Here is a 20,481-nt window from a genome sequence, read left to right on the forward strand (position 1 = left end):
GTGTGTGTTAGCGGCGATGTTGCCAGAATGCTGAAACTTCAAACTCAATTTTCTAATTAACTGTGCATTTAATCACAAAAAGTAAAATAGGTTTTCTATTAATTCTATCATCCCTTTCAATCTGCAAGGTTATTTCACTCCCACCCTGTATATTTAGCCATTGCTAAAAGTCATATAGTGCTAATGTCAGAATTATTAAGCAAATAAATGGTCAAGAAATACTTACTTACTACTGCTTTTAAGGAACCCGGAGGTTCATTGCTGCCCTCACATATACCCACCATCGGTCCCTATCCTGAGCAAGATTAATCCAGTCTCTACCATCATATCCAACCTCCCTCAAATCCATTTTAATATTATCCTCCCATCTATGTCTTGGCCTCCCCAAAGGTTTTTTTCCTTTCAGCCTTTCAACTAACACTCTGTACTATTAATTTAATACTCATTTGCAGGAACTCTGAAATCTCATATTAACAGAAACTTATTTCTATGTTTCCACACCCTCCCACTCCCAGTTCTACAAAGTACAAATATTAAGCACTGTGATGCTGAAAAAATGTATTTTCAAATTTTCTGCGAAATACATCTGCATCCCTAATAACAAAACGTGATTTTGGTCATATTTTCTGTCTGCCCTAAACTATTGGACGTATTTTGTGTATATTAAATATTTACAAGATAATGAACCGGAAATTATGCATTGAAATATATTTGTAATAACAAATTAATGACTAGTTATTTGAAATAAAAAGCACAAAATGCAATCTACAAATTAACAAACTATTTTCTTTTTGATATTGTATAAGATAGTTTCTACTTTTCGTTGGGGATTTTATCCAAGTTCAGATAGCATGTAAAAAATAATGGCCCCTTGATCTCTGCTAATATTATTGTTGCTAATAATAAAAATTTGACACGTAAGTAAACCACTGAAGCAAGGTCTTATTATATGTGTCTTTTGAATCTGTAATCCATGGCATGATAGCCAGTAGAGTGCCAAGATCTACCAGCTGACTGCTGTCATATCCACATACCTCAGCAGAAGTGAATGATCGTCCATTCAATATGGCGTAGTGTGTGTTCAGCATGACTATCCCCCAGCCATTATAGATAACTTATAAAACCAGTTTTACTACTCGCTATACCCCCTCCCCCAAATTCGTCATGATGCTGAGTGAGCACCAGTCTCATACACTAGTGATGAGAAAATATCTTTTCTCATGGCTACCCAAGTCAGCACACTTCCTGTTAGTCCAAAGTATGATGTCCTATAAAAAAATATATAGTAACCAATAATGTCCAGTAACGCACGATAACCAGTAATACCATTCAGAATATAATAAAGAACTGAATTTTTGCAAAAACACATAAAACATATACCTAATGAGAGTATGTGCACTCTTTGTGATACATTTTTTTTATTTCAACATTTAGTAATATTTTTTAACTCTGTCATTATTGTTGGTAACCTTTAATTCAAATTCAGTAGTCTTTATTTATTTTCGATATTTTAACGAATTGTCTTATTTATACTCCTGGCTTGTAGTTCTTTCAAGAAGTTGGATATGGTCTGATATGTGTAACTTTGATAGAAATTAATAGAACATTCCGATAATGTAATTTCTGAAACGAAAGAGTAGTTACCGAAATAATATACTATTGTGACTACTAGCCAATATATACAGGGTGCAAGTGAAATAGCCTTGTAGATTTCTAGAGCGATAGCTCATGTATGTAACAAAAAAACTATAATATCATATTGGTGGAAAGTTCATAGTCTTTTCAGAAAAAAAAAATGTTTTTTCTCAAATGTTTAACAATCTCTTATGTAGTAACTATTGCGAGTAGGATCGTGATTTTTGTCTATATCAATAGGAAAGCTAATAAAGAATAATTATCCATCTAGCGTATTTCAATAGTGTGCATGATTTTCGTGTAAATTTAATTTTAAAAACCTCTAAATTTACGCCATTGCACAATGTGAGCAGAGAGCAGCTCACCTACCAAGACACACTGAGTTCGTTGACCTCTTACATCTGTATCACGAGTAGAGTGTGTTAGCGACAATGTTGTCGACTGCTGAAACTTCAAACTTAACTTTCTAATTAACCGTACATTTATTCACAAAACATAATATAAGTTTTCATTTACGTGTACCCTATCATCCCTTTCAATCTGCAAGGTTATTTCACTTCTGCCCTGTATATATGTAGCCTACTTGTTATGTTTATATCATAAATACTGCCTGATACTATTCTTTATTTTAATTGAGAGAAATGTTTTCTACATATTTATCATAAATGTCGTTTCCTGTGCTTTCAGTATTTTCAATTTGATTACATTACAAGTATGTATTGTAATCCTGTAAAACAAAGAAAATAAATTAAATTTACACAAGTAAGGTCAAATTCAACAGTGTTCATAAATGAGATATTAAACATATAAACAAATAATTTATTACAGTTGTATGAACACTTTTACAATTGTAATAAATTATTTCTTTATATGTTTAAAGAAAATAAACATTGGGTATTCATGCAGAATTCATTGACTTTTTGTTCCAGATCATACACATTTGAATGTAATGATAAACCTGCTACATGGTATCTAACATTTGTTGGCTTACTTGAGGTATATAATTTTTATTGTTTTGATGACCCGCATGCCTTCAATTTGATGTAGCGTACCATTTGTTTCCAAATTATTGTCTGTTCTACATAAATATCATCATATAATTTGTTTACTTCAGAATATGTTTGTTACTTTTTTCTGTATTGAGTATTCAAAATAAACAGTTTATTCTAATTCGAAAAATAGTAATTTTTTATTATGCCTGTTAATTTTAGTTTTTGATGTGTGTTTTAATGCAAGTACCAAATTAATATTAGATGTGATGTAGGACTAATAGAACTGAAAGTACTTGCGTCTGTAAATGGAGATTATGAAAAATGATACACGAGGTCTGTTTGCAAAGTATCAAGCCATTTAATATTAAGAAAAGCCTGTCAAGGACATTGGCACCTTTGTCCCCTGTAACATACGCCATTTAGGACCTCACACAATTATCCCAATATTCCTTCCACTTTTCAGAATAGTCTAAAAAGTCCTCTTTCAGGATTGCCTTCAGCTACATCATCATGTTCTCCTTAACCTCATCCATGCTCTGTAATCTTCTCCTTTTCAACTGTGATTTTAGTTTTGGGAAAAGCCAGAAGTCGCAGGGAGCCAAATCTGGGCTGTATGGAGGTTGACAGACATATGTGATGTTTCATGCCAAGATCGTATATTTTTTTCACTGTTAGCCACCAATTTTCGTTATCTATAACCTACATACATTCAACATTTTCAGGTGTTCTGTTTTTTGAAGGCTTTTCTGATTGTAGATTACTTTCAGCAGATTCCCCGTAGGTATGTGAAACATCGGTATCACAATTTTATTTGGGCTTCATCGTTTAATCATTCCTGAAAGCACTCTTATTTGAATATTTTCATTTATATACTCAATTAGGCATTGTGAATGTGTTGGTCACATAATACACAGGCTAATTGAATAGCCTGTACAGTAATGTCTTCTCTGACTGGCTGATGCTTTGTAGACAGACTTTTATTATCCAATATTAATTTGTGTTAGTCGATTTTTTGTTGAATAACCGCATTTATATCTTAAACTAATGTAATGAATTTGGGTACTGAATCAACAAATAAATTATCCAGCCAAGAACGTTATTTTCGTCAAAGTAAAAATTCCATCAACATTGAATTTTTTTTCACTGAAATCATAGTTGAGGTATTGCAAACTGATTAAAAGCACAATAACTTTTTTCTTCTTCATTCCAGACTTGTACGGTGTTTGGGATGGATATACAGATTCAATACAGTTTCCTACTTTTGAACAAATCATCAAGGAAAAAACACCAGAAGCTCAGTCTGGTCAGGTGATACCACAGTCAGATTCCGAACCCAAGGCTTACAGCTGTCCTATTTGTGGAAAATTGTACAGATGGAGGTCAAATATGTTACGACATAGGAGACAAGAATGTGGCAAGGAACCCCAGTTTCAATGTCCATATTGTCCTAAGAAGACAAAACAAAAGGGAAATTTGATTATGCACGTGAAAACCATACACTCATCTGTTATTCAATCATAACTCATTGGAACATAAATTACAAAATCATTGGGATTTGACTGAGAGAAATATACCAAGTTCATTAACATATTTTTTTCAAAGTTTCCCCCCTCCCCCCGTTGTATTTGTATTTATGATGAGATGCAATTACCACTTTATGTACGAGGTGCGATCATTAAATTCCGAGACTTTTTCTCGTGTGGGCGGAGGGATCACGTGATTGACACACTCACGCAACAGTGACACTAGACAACCTTGAAGAGACGCGACACGAAGTTTAAAGCGCTATCTCCATTGAGATCTGTGTTACACAAGATTTTGTTAACATGTGCATCCGCGCATTTGCGAAATCACAATGGACTCGAAACTGGAGCAGAGAGCCAACATCAAATTCTTTGGGAAATCAGCAACCGAAACCTATGAAATGTTGAAGCAAGCCTACGGGAATGAAGCAGTGAGTCAGGCGAGGTGTTTTGAGTGGCATTCGCATTTCAGGAGTGGCAGTACATCGCTGGAGGACGAGAGAAGCCAGGTCGACCATACACGTGCAACACTGCCGAAAATGTTGAAAAAATTCGACAAATTGTGCATAATGATCCTCACGTACATTTTGAACATGAACGACCACAACTCTGGACAAAGAACAAATGGATGTGCAGCACACAGAGCACCCGTAACAAGATGGTCGTCGTTCCTTACCCTGTATTCACCAGATTTGGCCCCCTGCAAATTTTTTGTTTCTGAAGATGAAATTGAAGCTAAAGGGTCACCATTTTGGCACGTTTTTTTTTTTAACAATTTATTGATCGATGAGCGCATTTAGTGCTATACAGATCATTTCTAAAAAAATATAAATACAATATATGACACTGAATTGAGGGTAGCCTAGATTGGCACAGTGGAGGAGATCCAATGCGAATCGCAGAAGGTGCTTGACAGGCTTCAAGAAAGTGACTTCCAGGAGGCATTTCAAAAATGGCAGACACGTTGGGATCAGTGTATAGCTGCCCAAGGGGACTACTCTGAAGGGGATGGAAGCCAAATTTAAATCAGGTAATTTTATTTCCATTTATGGGACAAGTCTCGGAATTTAATGATCACACCTCGTAGCAGAATAATAGTAGTCAAATAAATTGCGAAATATATGGTATCAATCTTCATTTTGTTTTTCTTCTGAAATTTCTGAGTAAATTTATACATTATAATTACTGTAATTGTTAATTGTGAATTAAAGTTTTCTTACCTTTAGCATCGGAAAAATGGATACAATTGTATTACTTACTTACAAATGGCTTTTAAGGAACCTAAAGGTTCATTGTCACCCTCACATAAGCTCGCCATCAGTCCCTATCCTATGCAAGATTAATCCAGTCTATCATCATATCCCACCTCCCTCAAATCCAATACAATTGTATTACACTATTTTATTTCTTAGCTCTCCTTCCCTCGTCCCTGTTAGTTCCACATTCCTTTTTGGTCTCTTGATAACTTCTGTTTTCTTCTATCGAAATTCCTGGTACCTACTATATATGAAAGGAAATTAGAACCAATCATAAAGGAGTCGCAATAAATTGAGAAGTCTACCGTTTATTGCAGAAGAAGCAGAACTGCATATGTTCTATCAGGTTCAAGTTCGGACTTTGACTTGGCCATGACAGAACGTTTATCTTTTTCTTTCAAACTTAGTCTATTACACATTGAGAATGATGTTTTGGATCATTATCATATTGCAAACACCATTTTTGGGGCATATTTTTTCTAGCATATGGTAGCATATGCTTGTCCAGAATCTCCTTGTAGTCAGGACCATTCATAATACTCTCTATGTGCACTAAAGGACGTACAGCCTTAGTGGAGAAACTTCCCCAATTGAAGAGTTCAGAACCATAGTGGACCAAGCGCCATTTATTAAAACCATAGAAAACAAAGGTTAAAATGAAGTTATCACCATAATTCAATGGAAACATATAGCAAGTAATATGAAGCATACACATTCAAATTAAATGATATGTCATTAAACTATGGTATTCACTTAACTTTAACCCTTGCTTTTTCCATTTTTTTAATAAATGGCACTTGGCCCACTATGGTTCTGAACCCTTCAATTATCCTATCTATTTTCTTCGTTGTTTTTTTAGGTCGAACTTGTCGTGATTTGTTGTGCACATAACCACGGAATTAGTAAAGTTTGTTCTAGACAGATACCAGTTGTCTAAATTGTTGAAAATTACGAACAATCTCTATCTGAGATTTCCTCTCTTGCAAAGCATGTATTACTGCCTCCCTGAACTGTATAGAGTACTCTTTACATTGAGATGGTGCCTTAATACTTCGTTAATGATTCACAATTAGTCTGCAACACATGTGAATTCACAATTGAGAAAGAAAGACGAAATAGTTTATGTCAAAAGAGACTTTCGAACAGTCACTGCTATATTAATCCCCATGTATAAGACATTTAGCTAGACTTGTTAACTCTGCTATGTTGTAGTGAACACTGTCACTCACTCTTGTACAGTATACTTGAATAGTTTGTGTATGTGCTGCCATCTTTTAGAGATCGAACACGTTTTGTCAAAAGACTTTTGAGCTCTACTGTATATTATCAGGCAGTACATCTCACTTGATGATTGTGTCAGAAGAAGAAGAATTGTTTGTATACATCTGAAGTCTGATTTGTGTAATATGTTGCTATATTCGCGACGCTGTTATTCCCGGCGTGACTCCTCCTCTTTGCTTACGTCTTAGGAAGTCAAGGCTCTATAAAGTCTAGGTATGTAGTATCGTTCGCCATTTTTGTTCTTTCGTTGCTTAGCTACCAGACGAGGGATCTATTTTCCACACGTTAAACATTATCATGTCGTAGCTCCTATTATAATAAATCAAACGCACTGTAATTCAGCAAATAATTGAGTGGCAAATAACGTCCTCATGTGCTTTCTGCAAACGCCAACGAAAGAGCCAAAATGGCGGGCGATTATATTAAGTATTTATCCAGCCTTAGGAAATGCATGACGTCTTCATCAGCAAATCACAAGACGCACACGTTTAAATGTAGCCAACCTGCAATGTGATTGGCTGCCGGAAATTAGAGCGACAGGACTATAGTCACTGATATATTCAACTGGTCACCCTACATCAGTATCTCCTGGCCTAGTTGCCTCATGAGTGATGCCTTGTTGGTGTCACTTGTGGGAGCCAGACCTGTCTTCGGACAGTAGACTAAACAACAAACCTGTATGATAATATTAATGTGCAATATTTTTAATAAAAGTTTTTTTTTCTTAGACGGATCTCTTTAATTTATTAATAAATACACACTTTGTTTTACAGATAGTAATAGTACATGGAGAGGAAATACACCTGATTTCAAAGAAATGTTTACGAAGATAACACAACAACTTCGAAATGCACCACAACATAAAGAAGTAGCACACCCACACTTCTGTGATTGTGGAAAGACGTACAAATGGCGGAAAAGTTTACTCAAACACCAAAGACAAGAATGTGGCAAGGAACCCCAGTTCCAATGTCCTTACTGCCCGAAAAGATCAAAACAGAAAGGAAACCTTTTGCAGCACGTTAAGGCTATGCATGTGTAGATTCATAGATTAACAGTGTGTCACTTTTTAGTTCCTGTATTAATGTTCGTTAAAATGTGTATAACATTAAAATAATACAATTCAGTTTGTTTCCAATCATTGACTGAATTTATTACTTAATATAATAATATACCAAATTTGATATTTCTTGTATTGCGACATCATATAACAATAGATAACAAAGATAATATTTTCTTAAGCCTTTCATAACATAAAATTCAAATGTTATTTAGCTGGATCAGTCTATAAGATAGATTATTTTCGTAAAATTCTAATATTCTTCAGCTGAGTCAGTTGACAATAAATTATTTTCTTTCACATCAGTATGTATGTATTCTGTGAAACAGTGTGAATTTAGATTTGTTTCTTAAGAAAATATTAATTCTACTCTCTAATTTGTACATTCTTATGTTATGATTTACAAATAATTGCTGAATACATCAAAGAAAAATTAATTTCATTTCTTTTAAATTTAAAATGCATTTGTTTGAAGCATATTTGCATTAAATTTAATACGTATTTCTTATAATTTACTGTATTAACAATTGTAAGTTGTGTGCAATCATATATTAATTTTCCTGGTATAGTTTAAGCTTATGTGTATTAGACTTTTTAGGAGTCATTTTGAAATGTTTTTATATTTATGTTGTGAAATATTTACAGCATTACGAATCAGCTTAAATTCATCATGAAAGTGAAAATGTAGAAAGTATTTAATGACAACTTCAATAGTTGTTAATTAAGTATCTCTTGAAGAGAATAACATTTTTTCGCTTGTTTTCAACTTGCTCTTATTATCTTTTTATACTGTTTTGTAGGACTTCGAAAAACATTTTAATTCAGGTACCTGATCAGATAAGTAGCTCCAGTTGTATTCCAGTTAATAAAAACCGTATAAATCATGCAGAGTTCTTTACTATAATAAAATTCTCCATATACAACAGACAATAGACTCATGTCAAGACCTCAAGAGGCCACTTAAAACATATTTAGAAGAAACTTAGAAATGTGAATTATTCTTATAAGAGGTGAAAGATTTTATAATAATTTATCTATGTGAATGGCTTTGGTTAATTTTTATACAGAAACAGTTCGTGATGCTATTGTGACAGTATCAATGAAAACTAAATACATGGTTCGGCAGAAACAATTAGGTGATTTAGAATTTAGAAAAAAAAAAACACTTTAAATTGTAGCTATGCAGAGGTTTTTCATGGAAAAGGCATGAATTTCCTTCTGACCAGTATCTGAAGTTTCATTAACATACCTGTCATGATTAATATATTCAGAAAGTGTCCATATGTGTTTAACATTTCCAAGAGGTTTTCACAAAACTCGACCTGTGCATTTAAGTCACTGGGGAGTAATTCCTATACCATTTGCAGTTTCAATGGGTGAAAATGTAAATTGTGGTATAAGATGTGCCAAACATTTCTATCCAAATTGCCTAAGGCTAGCACATGGCAAACAGTAAACTCTGCTGTAATATTGTTCTCACTCTTTCCACATTTTCTGGAGAATGTATGCTTCTGGCTGAATATTTTTATTCTGTTTTGTAGCTACACCATTGTAAACACCTCTCATCTTGCTGGCTCCCTCATATCCTTGCTCATGACATTTCTTCAGAGAAAACTCTCGTTTTTATATTACTTATACAATGTTATTAGATTTAATTCTTAACCCAAAAGGTACATTAAAATCACACTTACAGATAGATCGGTCTAGGAGTCTGGGCATATTTCATTATTGTAATTTATACATATTTAATTCAAGATTATTTATTTTTATCAATTAACCAGAACCAGATTACAGATATCTACAGAAGCAGCTGCACTACTGACTACTGACTACTACAAACTTTTCTTCTCCAAGATATGTTGTTGTTTTCTAATGCCAGGCGTTCGACAGTAAAGTCATTTGACCTCTTGCACTCCAATATTTTTCAAAGATATTATCATGGTCAGCCACTGAAGCACAGATTTTGAGGTGTTCCGAATCCATTTCTTGGTTTGAGTTGCACAATGGGCAGTTAGGAGACTGATATATTCCATTTCTATGCAGGTGTTTGGCCAAACAATCATGACCTGTTGCCAATCTAAATGCAGCTACAAACGATTTTCGTGGTAAATCGGGAATTAACTGTGGATTATGATGCAGAGAGTTCCATTTTTTCCCTTGAAATTGTATTATCAAATTTTGTTTGTTGAAGTCTAAGTATGTAGATTTAATAAATCTTTTCACAGAGTAATAGGTAGATTTAGTAACAGGTCTGTAAGTAGCAGTGCTGCCCTTCTTTGCTAAAGCATCCACATTCTCGTTTCCCAGGATTCCACAATGGGATGGTATCCATTGGAATACAATTATTTTATTGAGTGATATTAATTGCGAGGCATTTTAGTTATTTCTACTGTTTGAGATGAAGGTGTTTGTTTAGAGACTATTGATAGAATAGCTGCTTTGGAGTCTGACAATATAACTGCATTCTTAAGTTTATTGATGTGGCAGAGAAGATTCCTGATACTTTTACTTATTGCAATGATTTCTCCATCAAAACTTGTTGTTCCATATCCAAGAGATCTATAAAATGAGAAGAGACGTAACACCTGCACCGGCACCTTGTTCTCTGGAGATCAAGGATCCGTCAGTGTATAAATGAAGCCAGTTTTGTGTAGGGTACCTAATATTAATTGTCTCTAAAGTCAATTGTTTCATTATTTCATTGTTTACTTCTGATTTCAGTATTTCTTCTGTTAAATTTAGATCATACTCTATATTTATTAGAGTTAAAGAGTTTGGTTTAATTTGTAAGTTTTCTTTTAAATTCGGGATATTGATTTTCTGTTTTAATTCTTGAACCATGATATTTAGAATCCCATTTAACCATTCTCCAAGATATACATTTTGTTGGAGAAATATTAGTAGATGACTTCATTAGGGATTTGTATGTGTCTTTGTAACAACTCATCATCTGATCAGGGTTTGAGGCAAAATCATCGTAATGTGGACATTCACCTACATCATTTTCATCACCAACTTCATCTTCATCTTCTAGCTATTGCTGCATTATTTTCCGAAAATTTGGATCAATGGGCATAATTGACATGGTGGGATATGTTTTGAAATAACTGTGGGACATAATAAAAACTAATTACCGAAAAGAAATTAAACACAAAACATACTTACAACAATACTGAAATTAACGTACTACTACGTGTAATATGATATATGGGTCTGTGAGACTGGCAAGTAATAGCAGACAATAATTATATATTTTAATAAGAAACAGCGACAACAATGCACTGAACAGATTTAGATTACAACCGCACAACAGCACATCTAAAGAAGGTAGCTCAAAAAATAAGACATAATATTAAGCAGTTTGCAAATATTCAAGAAACAAAATACCACACTGGCCTGGCAGATTGGTATTTCAGATTAAGTATTAATTAGTGCAAACTGATTCTCCTCTACATGAAAACCAAGAAAAGATGCTATTCTTCGATTTCCATTCTCATAGTTTTTCATAACACAATAATAATAAATTTCACTTAATTGATCTCTCTTAGATATGTCTAGGATGATATTCATTATAATATAGAAGGGCACTGGCATAGCTACTGATCTGGAATTTCGCTTGGGCGCGGGTTTAATTCCCACTTGTTGATTATGTGATTGGGTTTATTCCGAGGTTTTCTCCAACTGTATGGCATATATCAGGTAATCTATGGCGAATCGGTCTTATCTCGCTATCACCAATTCCATCAATGCTAAATAACCTAGTAGTTAAGAGAGTATCGTTAAATAATAAACTACAAAAAAATTCCTGGATCTCAGATCGTCTTTTTTTTTCTGACTACTCTACATTTCTTAATATCATTGTTCCAATGTAAAGTTGCAAATATGCTTTTTGCAAGAAAATGAGTTAACAGTAGTTTTAGTTATTGATAATAAAATTAACGCACACCAACGTACATGTAATTGAATAATGGCTACTGCTGATTCTAAAACTAATATGGTAATACAATTTTAGTACCAATTAATAATCTTAATTTAATATAATTTAAAGAGTATCCAGTGTTTCCTACGTAATGAAAGTAAGCATAAGTATTAATGATTCCAGCTAATTTATTATTATAGGTAACTTTACTATAGTATATCTTGCAGTATTTATTAACTAAAACCATTATTATATCATTTTTTTAGAAAAAGCAGATTCATAATTTTTTCAAGTTTTTCACTAGTCAGTTTCATTCTTTTCTTATACATCCTATTTTTCCCAAAATCTTTGCCTTATTTCTTTCGCTATTAATAAAATAACAATAAAAATGAATATCTTGGAAGCTCTCCATTGAGGCTCTGTGAACACGCGTGTTTATCAAATAAGCAGAATTGGTTTTGATTTCCAGTAAGGAATTCCGAGCATTTGTCTTTTGTCTTGTGGTCGTTCTATGTTGGTCTTTCACCATTCTAGCTACTTGAACTGGCTATCCCACTAAGTGTCATAATTCCTAGAGAAATGAGTGTGCTAGTTCTTGAAATGATGATAGTAATATGATGTATTGGAATACATTTTTAAAATGACATTTTTAAGTTCTCTGGAATTCATCTGACATAAATTAAATTATATCTAACTGCATGAACCAGATATCCCAATAAATATAATTCCTAGATAAATGGAATATGTTAGTTCTTAAAATTATTATGATAATATTGGAATACATTCATAAAATTCCATTTTTAAGATCTCTGTGATAATTCTGACACAAATTAAATTTCGGAACATGTATGATAAGAACTTTCTTGTGTTAAATTTTAACGTACCTTGTTAACATGTTTCGACCTATTTTCGGTCATCTTCGGAACTGGTCGTTGTTGGTCTTGGCGCCTCTTGTTTCCTGTGTGGGTGCTTTCGTAGTGTAGAGTCAAAGAGTGTATGTGTTTTGAAATTGAGTTGTGTGTTGAGAATATCGTTGGGGTGTGTTTTCGTGTGTCTGTATATTTCATATTGTTCTAGTGTGTTGAGTTTCTGGCTTTTTGGTTGGATGTGCAGTATTTCCATGTCTGTGTTGATGTCTCTATAGGTGTGATTGGCATTTGTGATGTGTTCTGCATATGTGGAGGTGTTTTTTAATTTTGTTATGTCTGTGATGTGTCTTTGTAACGTGTTTGAAATGATCTGCCTGTCTGTCCTATGTAGAAGTTGTTGCAGGTGTTACATTCTGTAAAATTTAACACAAGAAAGTTCTTATCATACATATTCCGAAGTGATACAGTGTTAAAAGTTGTGTAATCAAGATGTACAAATTAAATTATTATTACTTAAGAAAAAAAAAAAAAACAAAACCTAGATCTATATGAAGAACTGATGCATATGCACTATTCCTCTTATCAGGGTTGCCAGATTCTCTCATCAGAAATCCAGGATAGGTGATGATACTGAGTACCTTAACGTACCACTGAGTTTATTTCAATTATTTATATAGGGCCTAAACTTTTAAGTTTGTTACATTTTTCTTAGATTATGAAATTTCGAAAAAAATAATATCATAATACAGCCTGATCTCTACAGAAAAAATGTATGATACAGTGTTTAAATCCTATTAATAATAAACTAACTTCCAAAGAGAATATAGAATAAAGATACAGTATAATACCTAATACATACTATAGCATTATCATTTTTATTTGGAGACAACCCTGTAAGAGATGCCAGGCAGTGTTGATGATGACATTGAACATAAGTTGGACAGGATCTTGAAAAAATGAATAAGGAATTTTAATAATAATTTTATAGAAATGAGCAAAAAATTGTACTTTTCCAATTGTTTTTATATTACAGGACAAATATAACTTAATCCAGAACACAGAACATACCACTAAAATCCAGAACAATCCTGGGAAATCAAGGACGTCTGGCAACCCTGCCTCTGATGAAAGTCAGATTACTGATATATAATTTTTATTCATTACTATGCCACATCAACGGACGTATATACGTCACAAAACATCGTAAGATGAAGATTACATTTTTAAAGTTTCTTCACACCCATAAGCAGTGCTGACTAGATCAGACGCTATGGACAGTACTCTATAACAGAGTCGCCAGTATGAAAGGATAATTCCAAGCCTTTGGCGTGAGACGAACTCGATAGCTCAGTGGTAGAGCACCTGACCAGAGTACAGGAAGTCGCAGGTTCGAATCCCGCTCGAGGTTGTGAAATTTTTCTTTCATACCATGGCATGATTGTGACTATAATAGTATTTAAATTCAGTAACACTTTTTTTGAAAACAGACATGTGCTACTATCTAATGATATTACAGAAGTGAAGACTGTTTCATTCATTCATTCATAGTTTTCTGCCCCAGGGTAGGCTTTTTGCTGTAAACCCAGCATTCTCCAATCTTCCCCATTTTCCGTCTTCCTCTTTGTCTTCACATGAAATACTTGTACATCAGATCAGAATATGTTTTTAGTTGAAATATATTAGAAGTGAACTTAATAATAAATGTATGTACTTTATTTTCCAGATAATAGTAATGCTTGGAGTGGATACACAAGTAGTTTTGAACAAATGTTTATGAAGAAATTACAGTCTCCAGTTACATCACGAAGTAAAGAGGTGCCAGGGTCATACTTCTGTGAATGTGGAAAGATGTACAAATGGAGAACAAGTATGCTGAAACACAGACGACAAGAATGTGGCAAGGAGCCTCAATTCCAATGTCCTTATTGTCCAAAGAAATCAAAACAAAAAGGAAATCTTTTACAGCATATTAAAGCTATGCACGGTGTAGATTCTTAAACTACCTTTCAATTGTCATCTTTGTGAATAAGCTCATTTTCAGTTACCTTTTACATTCTGATTATTCTTACTCAGTCTAAAGCTCAAAATGTCAGAATTATGATTGTCTGTGACATTAGGAAATAATTTCTTAAATTATCTTTCTGATATTCTAATGAATATAAATATTTAATTAATTTCAAGGGAAAAATTGTTCTGGGGCCGGGTATCGATCCCGGGACCTCTGGTTGAACATACCAGCACTCTGCCAACTGAGCTACCTGGGAACTCCACCCGATACCGTCTCAACTTTTCCCTTTATATCCACACAACTTGCGTGGGCTGACGAAATGCCAGAGACCCACATCGAGTGCACACAATCTCTGTGTGACTTGGAATTGTGGTTTTCTGTTAACGTACACAGTGACGTATATATTATGCAAATCTAGTCTTTCAGGTAAGGCTCCCTGTAAAGCAGATTTGAATAATTTGAAGGGAAAAATTGTTCCGGCGCCGGGTATCGATCCTGGGACCTCTGGTTGAACGTACCAGCGCTCTGCCAACTGAGCTACCCGGCCCCGGAACAATTTTTCCCTTCAAATTATTCAAATCTGCTTTACAGGGAGCCTTACCTGAAAGACTAGATTTGCATAATATATACATGACTGTGTACGTTACAGAAAACCACAATTCCAAGTCACACAGAGATTGTGTGCACTCGATGTGGGTCTCTGGCGTTTCGTCAGCCCACGCGAGTTGTGTGGATATAAAGGGAAAAGTTGAGACGGCGTCGGGTGAAGTTCCCCGGTAGCTCAGTTGGCAGAGCGCTGGTACGTTCAACCAGAGTTCCCGGGATCGATACCCAGCCCCAGAACAATTTTTCCCTTGAAATTATTCAAATCTGCTTTACAGGGAGCCTTACCTGAAAGACTAAATTTGCACAATATTTAATTATGCAAAATAAAAGATTCGTATATTTAATTATTTGTGGTGTTTTTATACTGCAAAAGAAACAGTGTAATATAATTTAATGCATTCCATATATCAACATTGTTGGTCTTGTTTTTCTTTAATAATTTTGCTTCATGAAGTATCAACTGGATTTTTTTTGAACGAGGAGCATGTTAGTGTGTAATTTATATTACCAACTTTAATAGATGCCATCAAATGGGCAAACTTGGAACAGTGTTTTAACTTGGAACATTATCATAGGGTATTTTCGTTTTGTCACAGTAACACCAAACTGTAATAGAACCAATGTGCTGCACAAAAAAGTAACAAGTGAAGATTATGTTGCCACTGTGACAAAACGAAAATACCCTATGATAATGTTTCAAGTTAAAACACTGTTCCAAGTTTGCTCATTTGACGGTGCTAAATTCTTTAATAAATTGATACACATTATTTCTTTAATTTGGTATAGAATCATTGGTTTTAAAATCTTCCAACTAAAATTAGCATTGTAAGTTTAAAAATGTTCATGTTTATAAATTAGTTAATTTAATACCATTATTTGTATTGGCTTCAACATATTACTATAAATAGACTAAATTATTGTAACATACACATCTTGAAGAAATGCATTACCATTGCATGAGTAAGTCATGCATATAAATATTTAGAAAATATGCTTCATACATCCATGGTTTAGAATTTTAGAAAGACATACTGGTATTAAATGTTTTTTTTTTTTTTTTTGTGATTATTTTATACTAATATGATCTTTTCCAGCCTCTATGAATTACAGGGTATTTCGTATTTTGGTAGCTTTTGAATTATAATTTTGTGATGGAAACAATAATTAAATGTTAGCTACTTCCTTTGTGCAGTTTAATGTTTGTCAATAGTATTTTTTTTTTTGTTCAATAATAAAATTTAATTGAATTTTCTATTTTGTAAGTACCACTCGTTTAAATAATTCAATATAATTATGTTTGTATGGGTCTGCAGTTTTGCAGTAACACATACCGGTACTCCCTTCAGTACTTCCTCATAAATGAATATTTTTCTTAATCGCTGATTAACAATAACTCTTTACTGAGGTATTTTAAAAATACCTGGCTGACTAGTTTCTAGGTGGTATCCTTCATTATCCAAAGCCTAGTCAGCCAGGTATTTTTATAATATTAACACAGTAAAGAACAGAATAACTTTATGATATTTTTACTGTGTCAACTTTTGCAATTTACCTGACTGACTAGTCTCGAAGTGGTATCCTTCATTGTCCGAAGCCTTGTCTGGACAATGAAGAAACTAGTCAGCCAGGTAAATTCCAAAAGTTAACACAGTAAAGATATCAATGAAGTTGTTCAGTGATTATAATTGTTAAAAGAGTGTATCAAATATTGAATAACAGTAAAGAAGTTTTTTTAATCAGTGATTATACAAGTGTTAAATGAGTGTACCAAACAATGAAGATTCTTCGTAAGTTTATTGTTGACTTTGGCTCTCTCAGTGTTCATTACATTGTTCACACATAGCTTGAGACACACAGTCTGCTATTGCTTCATTGTCCACTAATGCTGAGCAGCTCTTGTAGTTTTAGAAAATTATTGAAATAACTAAGTGCAATTTATTTAACATTAGTTTTTGCAGTGATGTTCCGTTTCTTGCTAGCTTATTGGATTATTCTATTTCACGACATAATCACGAACCAAAGGTTTCACTGCATTTAGCTAAAGATATTTGGGTATGACCTATAAATGCTATGTTATTTCTGAAAGCTTAAAGACTTAGTGTTAAAGGAAATTTGTATTTGAATGAATGAAACGTGTAATGACGAAAATACATTGCCAAATTACAAAAGAACGTCGAAGTTTGATCTCGTGAAGAAATAAGTGGCAATCACTTTACAGAATATTGCAATAGAGAGATTGTAACAGTGTTCAATGTTGAAAAGCAGCAATTATTGTCAGATTCACTCTTAATTTATTTTTTTATGTAAATGAAATACATATTTATAAAACCAAGCAGCACAAGGACAATTGTAATTAATTGATACACAATAAAATAAGTTTTTGAAATAAGGTGTTCTAGCCTATTGTGTTTTCCATTTTTGTTAAAAATCGCCCTTCTTTCCCTCAAGATTAAAATTAAAACTAAAATATAAAACATGAGTATCTGTTAACTTTCCACATCCTAAGACTTCCTTTATTCCTTTATTTGAACAAAATTCTTAGAAGCCATGAATAATTTAGAAGTTCATAGGCCTACATCACCGTACCTCTTTAATACTACTATAGAGGTAACTTTCTTAACAATATCTATTATTTTGGGTTCTTAATAAACTACAGCAACGTATTATGTACTATGATATCAATTTTAGGAAGAGTTTGATTTATCATCTTGTTGTCTAATATTTGTCTGCAGTTATAAATGAAACTATTATTCAACCTATATGACTCTTGATTCTACATTAGTACTAGTCACTTAATAGGAGTGTCTCAAAAGAAGAAAGTGAATACCTATTAATGCATCACCAATAAATCTGCTTAAAACGTTTATTCAAACAAATTTATTTCATAAATACCACAAAGTAATCATAAGAAGCATAATGTGCCATACTGTCATTTAAGTAAGTATTTTTAATGTAATATATTATGTTATAATGACTTATGTTACATGCTAGGGTTGCCAATTGTATGGTATGAATTGAAATTTTAAACTAAAATTGTTCTTTGTTATTCCGTTTGTTTTAATGTTGAAGTATTTTGATTCTGTAAATAATCTTACTTATGGCTTTTAGAGAACCCAGAGGTTCATTGCTACCCTCACATAAGCCCGCCATCAGTCCCTATCCTGAGCAAGATTAATCCAGTCTCTACCATCATATCCCACCTCCCTGAAATCCATTTTGATGGTATCCTCCCATCTACGTCTCGGCCTCCCCAAAGGTCTTTTTCCCTCCGGTCTCCCAACTAACACTGTATATGCATTTCTGGATTCACCCATACATACTACATGCCCTGCCCATCTCAAGCGTCTGGATTTAATGTTCCTACTTATGTCAGGTGAAGAATACAATGTGTGTAGTTTTACGTTGTGTAACTTCTCCATTCTCCTGTAACTTTATCCCTCTTAGCCCCAAATATTTTCGTATGGAATACCCTTAATCTCTGTTCCTCTCTCAAAGTGAGAGCCCAAGTTTCACAACCATACAGAACAACCGGTAATATAAACTGTTTTAGAGCAGACTAGATGACAAAAGCTTCTCTTCTGTAAATAGCGTACTGATTCAAAACTGATATCTTATAATTCAATAAAATATCACATACAACAGCGGTCATCAGCGCAGTGCACCCTCGAGCTAGCGTCTCTTATCTGCCGATAAGACATTGCACTAGCATGCAACCGTGTCTGCTGGTGGGTATGCTTCCTCCCTCTCCCTTCTGCATGACAGTGCATATTCAGATACACTTCTTACCTGTTACCCATTTCAGCGAGTGCTGACGACCACTGACATACAGTATCATCTTATAGAGATGGATGAGATTGATTATAGTGAATCAGTGAAAAGAAAACAAACTGTACTGTGTGTGAGTGTGTGTGTACACGTGCTTGTGTGTGTGTGTGTGTGCGTGCGTGCGCGTGCGCGAGGGCATGTGCATGTATCTGTGTATTATACAATGCTGAATATTGAATAATGTTATAACGCTATATTTTTAATATATGATACCTGTATAACCTTTAATGATTTTCCTTCCTAATCAATACGATTTATTACAATCGTGATACTGTTAGTAACGAAACAAAGAATACGATATTATTACTCCTAAGCCTATTTCATGTTCTTGCATATTGGTGTATTTTATTTGCAAACGTTTAGAAGAAGGAGCTCATCACATATTTAAAAATTAAATTCGGAAAATATTATAATTATCTTGTAAATCTTGAAATATTGAGAAGCTGAAAAATTATTCATGTAAATCTATCTTAAACATCTATTTCTATCAGTAGAATTGGTAACCCTAGTAATTGGTATGATACTTTGTATATTGACTGGTTGTCCACATTTCTGTTACAGATGCAATGCTCGGTCAAGAATATGTACTAGAAATTGCCAGCAGTATGGGTTGTACATTCAGTGCAGAGTCCGCTAATGCAAGTTGTACTGAAAGCTTTCTGGCCTGTAATGAAAGTAATCCCCAGATACTGCAACCCCTTGGTGACCATGTTTGTACAAATTGTGGGAAACGTTATCGTCAGTACTCTTCATTGTGGCGTCATTATACATATGAGTGTGGTAAAGTGCCACAATTTCAGTGCCCTTATTGCCCGCATAGAGCAACACAAAAAGTGAGCCTCAAGAAACACATTCGTTGTCGTCATCCAGCATCAACTGGCAGTATGGACCAATAGTAAAATGCATAAAAGTGTTCTGCTAGTGGCAGGGTGATTCTGCATCCGTATTGTGTGATACTGATTTGTTAACATTCTTGAGATGTCATTTCTACTTTGCATGTACTTCTTCTCAGTGCAAGTGCTGACAACATACCTGGACAACAGGATTCAGATAACATCTTTTTGAAGTAGAGGTGATCTCTTTTTAGCCGTTGCTACTATGCCATTTATTTACTGTAAGCTTTATGTGGCTAACAGAGTTGTTATACTTAAATTTTGATCTGCAGTCATGTATGCAAAATAAATATTATCAAATACAAAGTAAGACCAAATGTTCTTGCCAAGTTTTTATTCTTGAAGATGAGAAAATCACTAAGTTTTCTGCCTACCCAATCAATATATTTTACTCTTAATATCATCTGTTTCCGCTACCATTGTTATTACAGTATAGTTTTATTATCGTCATACTTACTTAAAAATGGCTTTTAAGGAACCCAGAAGTTCATTGGCACCCTCACATAAGCCCGCCATCAGTCCCTATTCTGAGCAAGATTAATCCAGCCCCTACCATCATATCCCACCTCCCTCAAATCTATTTTAATATTATCCTCCCATCTACGCCTTGGCCT

At 33.9% G+C, this 20,481-nt stretch overlaps 1 protein-coding gene across 27 annotated transcripts in view; it reads left to right on the forward strand.

Annotated features, from left to right (window-relative positions):
• LOC138713728 (longitudinals lacking protein, isoforms H/M/V-like) overlaps positions 1-20,481 on the forward strand; it is a 614,547-nt gene that overhangs the window by 271,903 nt on the left and 322,163 nt on the right. Inside the window, exon 5 of one of the 27 annotated variants that reach the window (XM_069846074.1) lies at positions 19,536-19,885. The exons of 25 other annotated variants lie outside the window; for them this stretch is intronic. In XM_069846074.1, the coding sequence (XP_069702175.1) occupies positions 19,536-19,870 (335 nt within the window). In that variant the 3' untranslated portion in view covers positions 19,871-19,885. Of the gene's footprint in view, positions 1-3,837; positions 4,164-19,535; positions 19,886-20,481 lie in introns of those variants that run through there. One more of the 27 variants, XM_069846079.1, reaches the window with a different exon arrangement.

This window comes from Periplaneta americana, chromosome 14, assembly GCF_040183065.1.
Source record: "Periplaneta americana isolate PAMFEO1 chromosome 14, P.americana_PAMFEO1_priV1, whole genome shotgun sequence".
In the NCBI taxonomy this organism is placed as follows: domain Eukaryota; kingdom Metazoa; phylum Arthropoda; class Insecta; order Blattodea; family Blattidae; genus Periplaneta; species Periplaneta americana.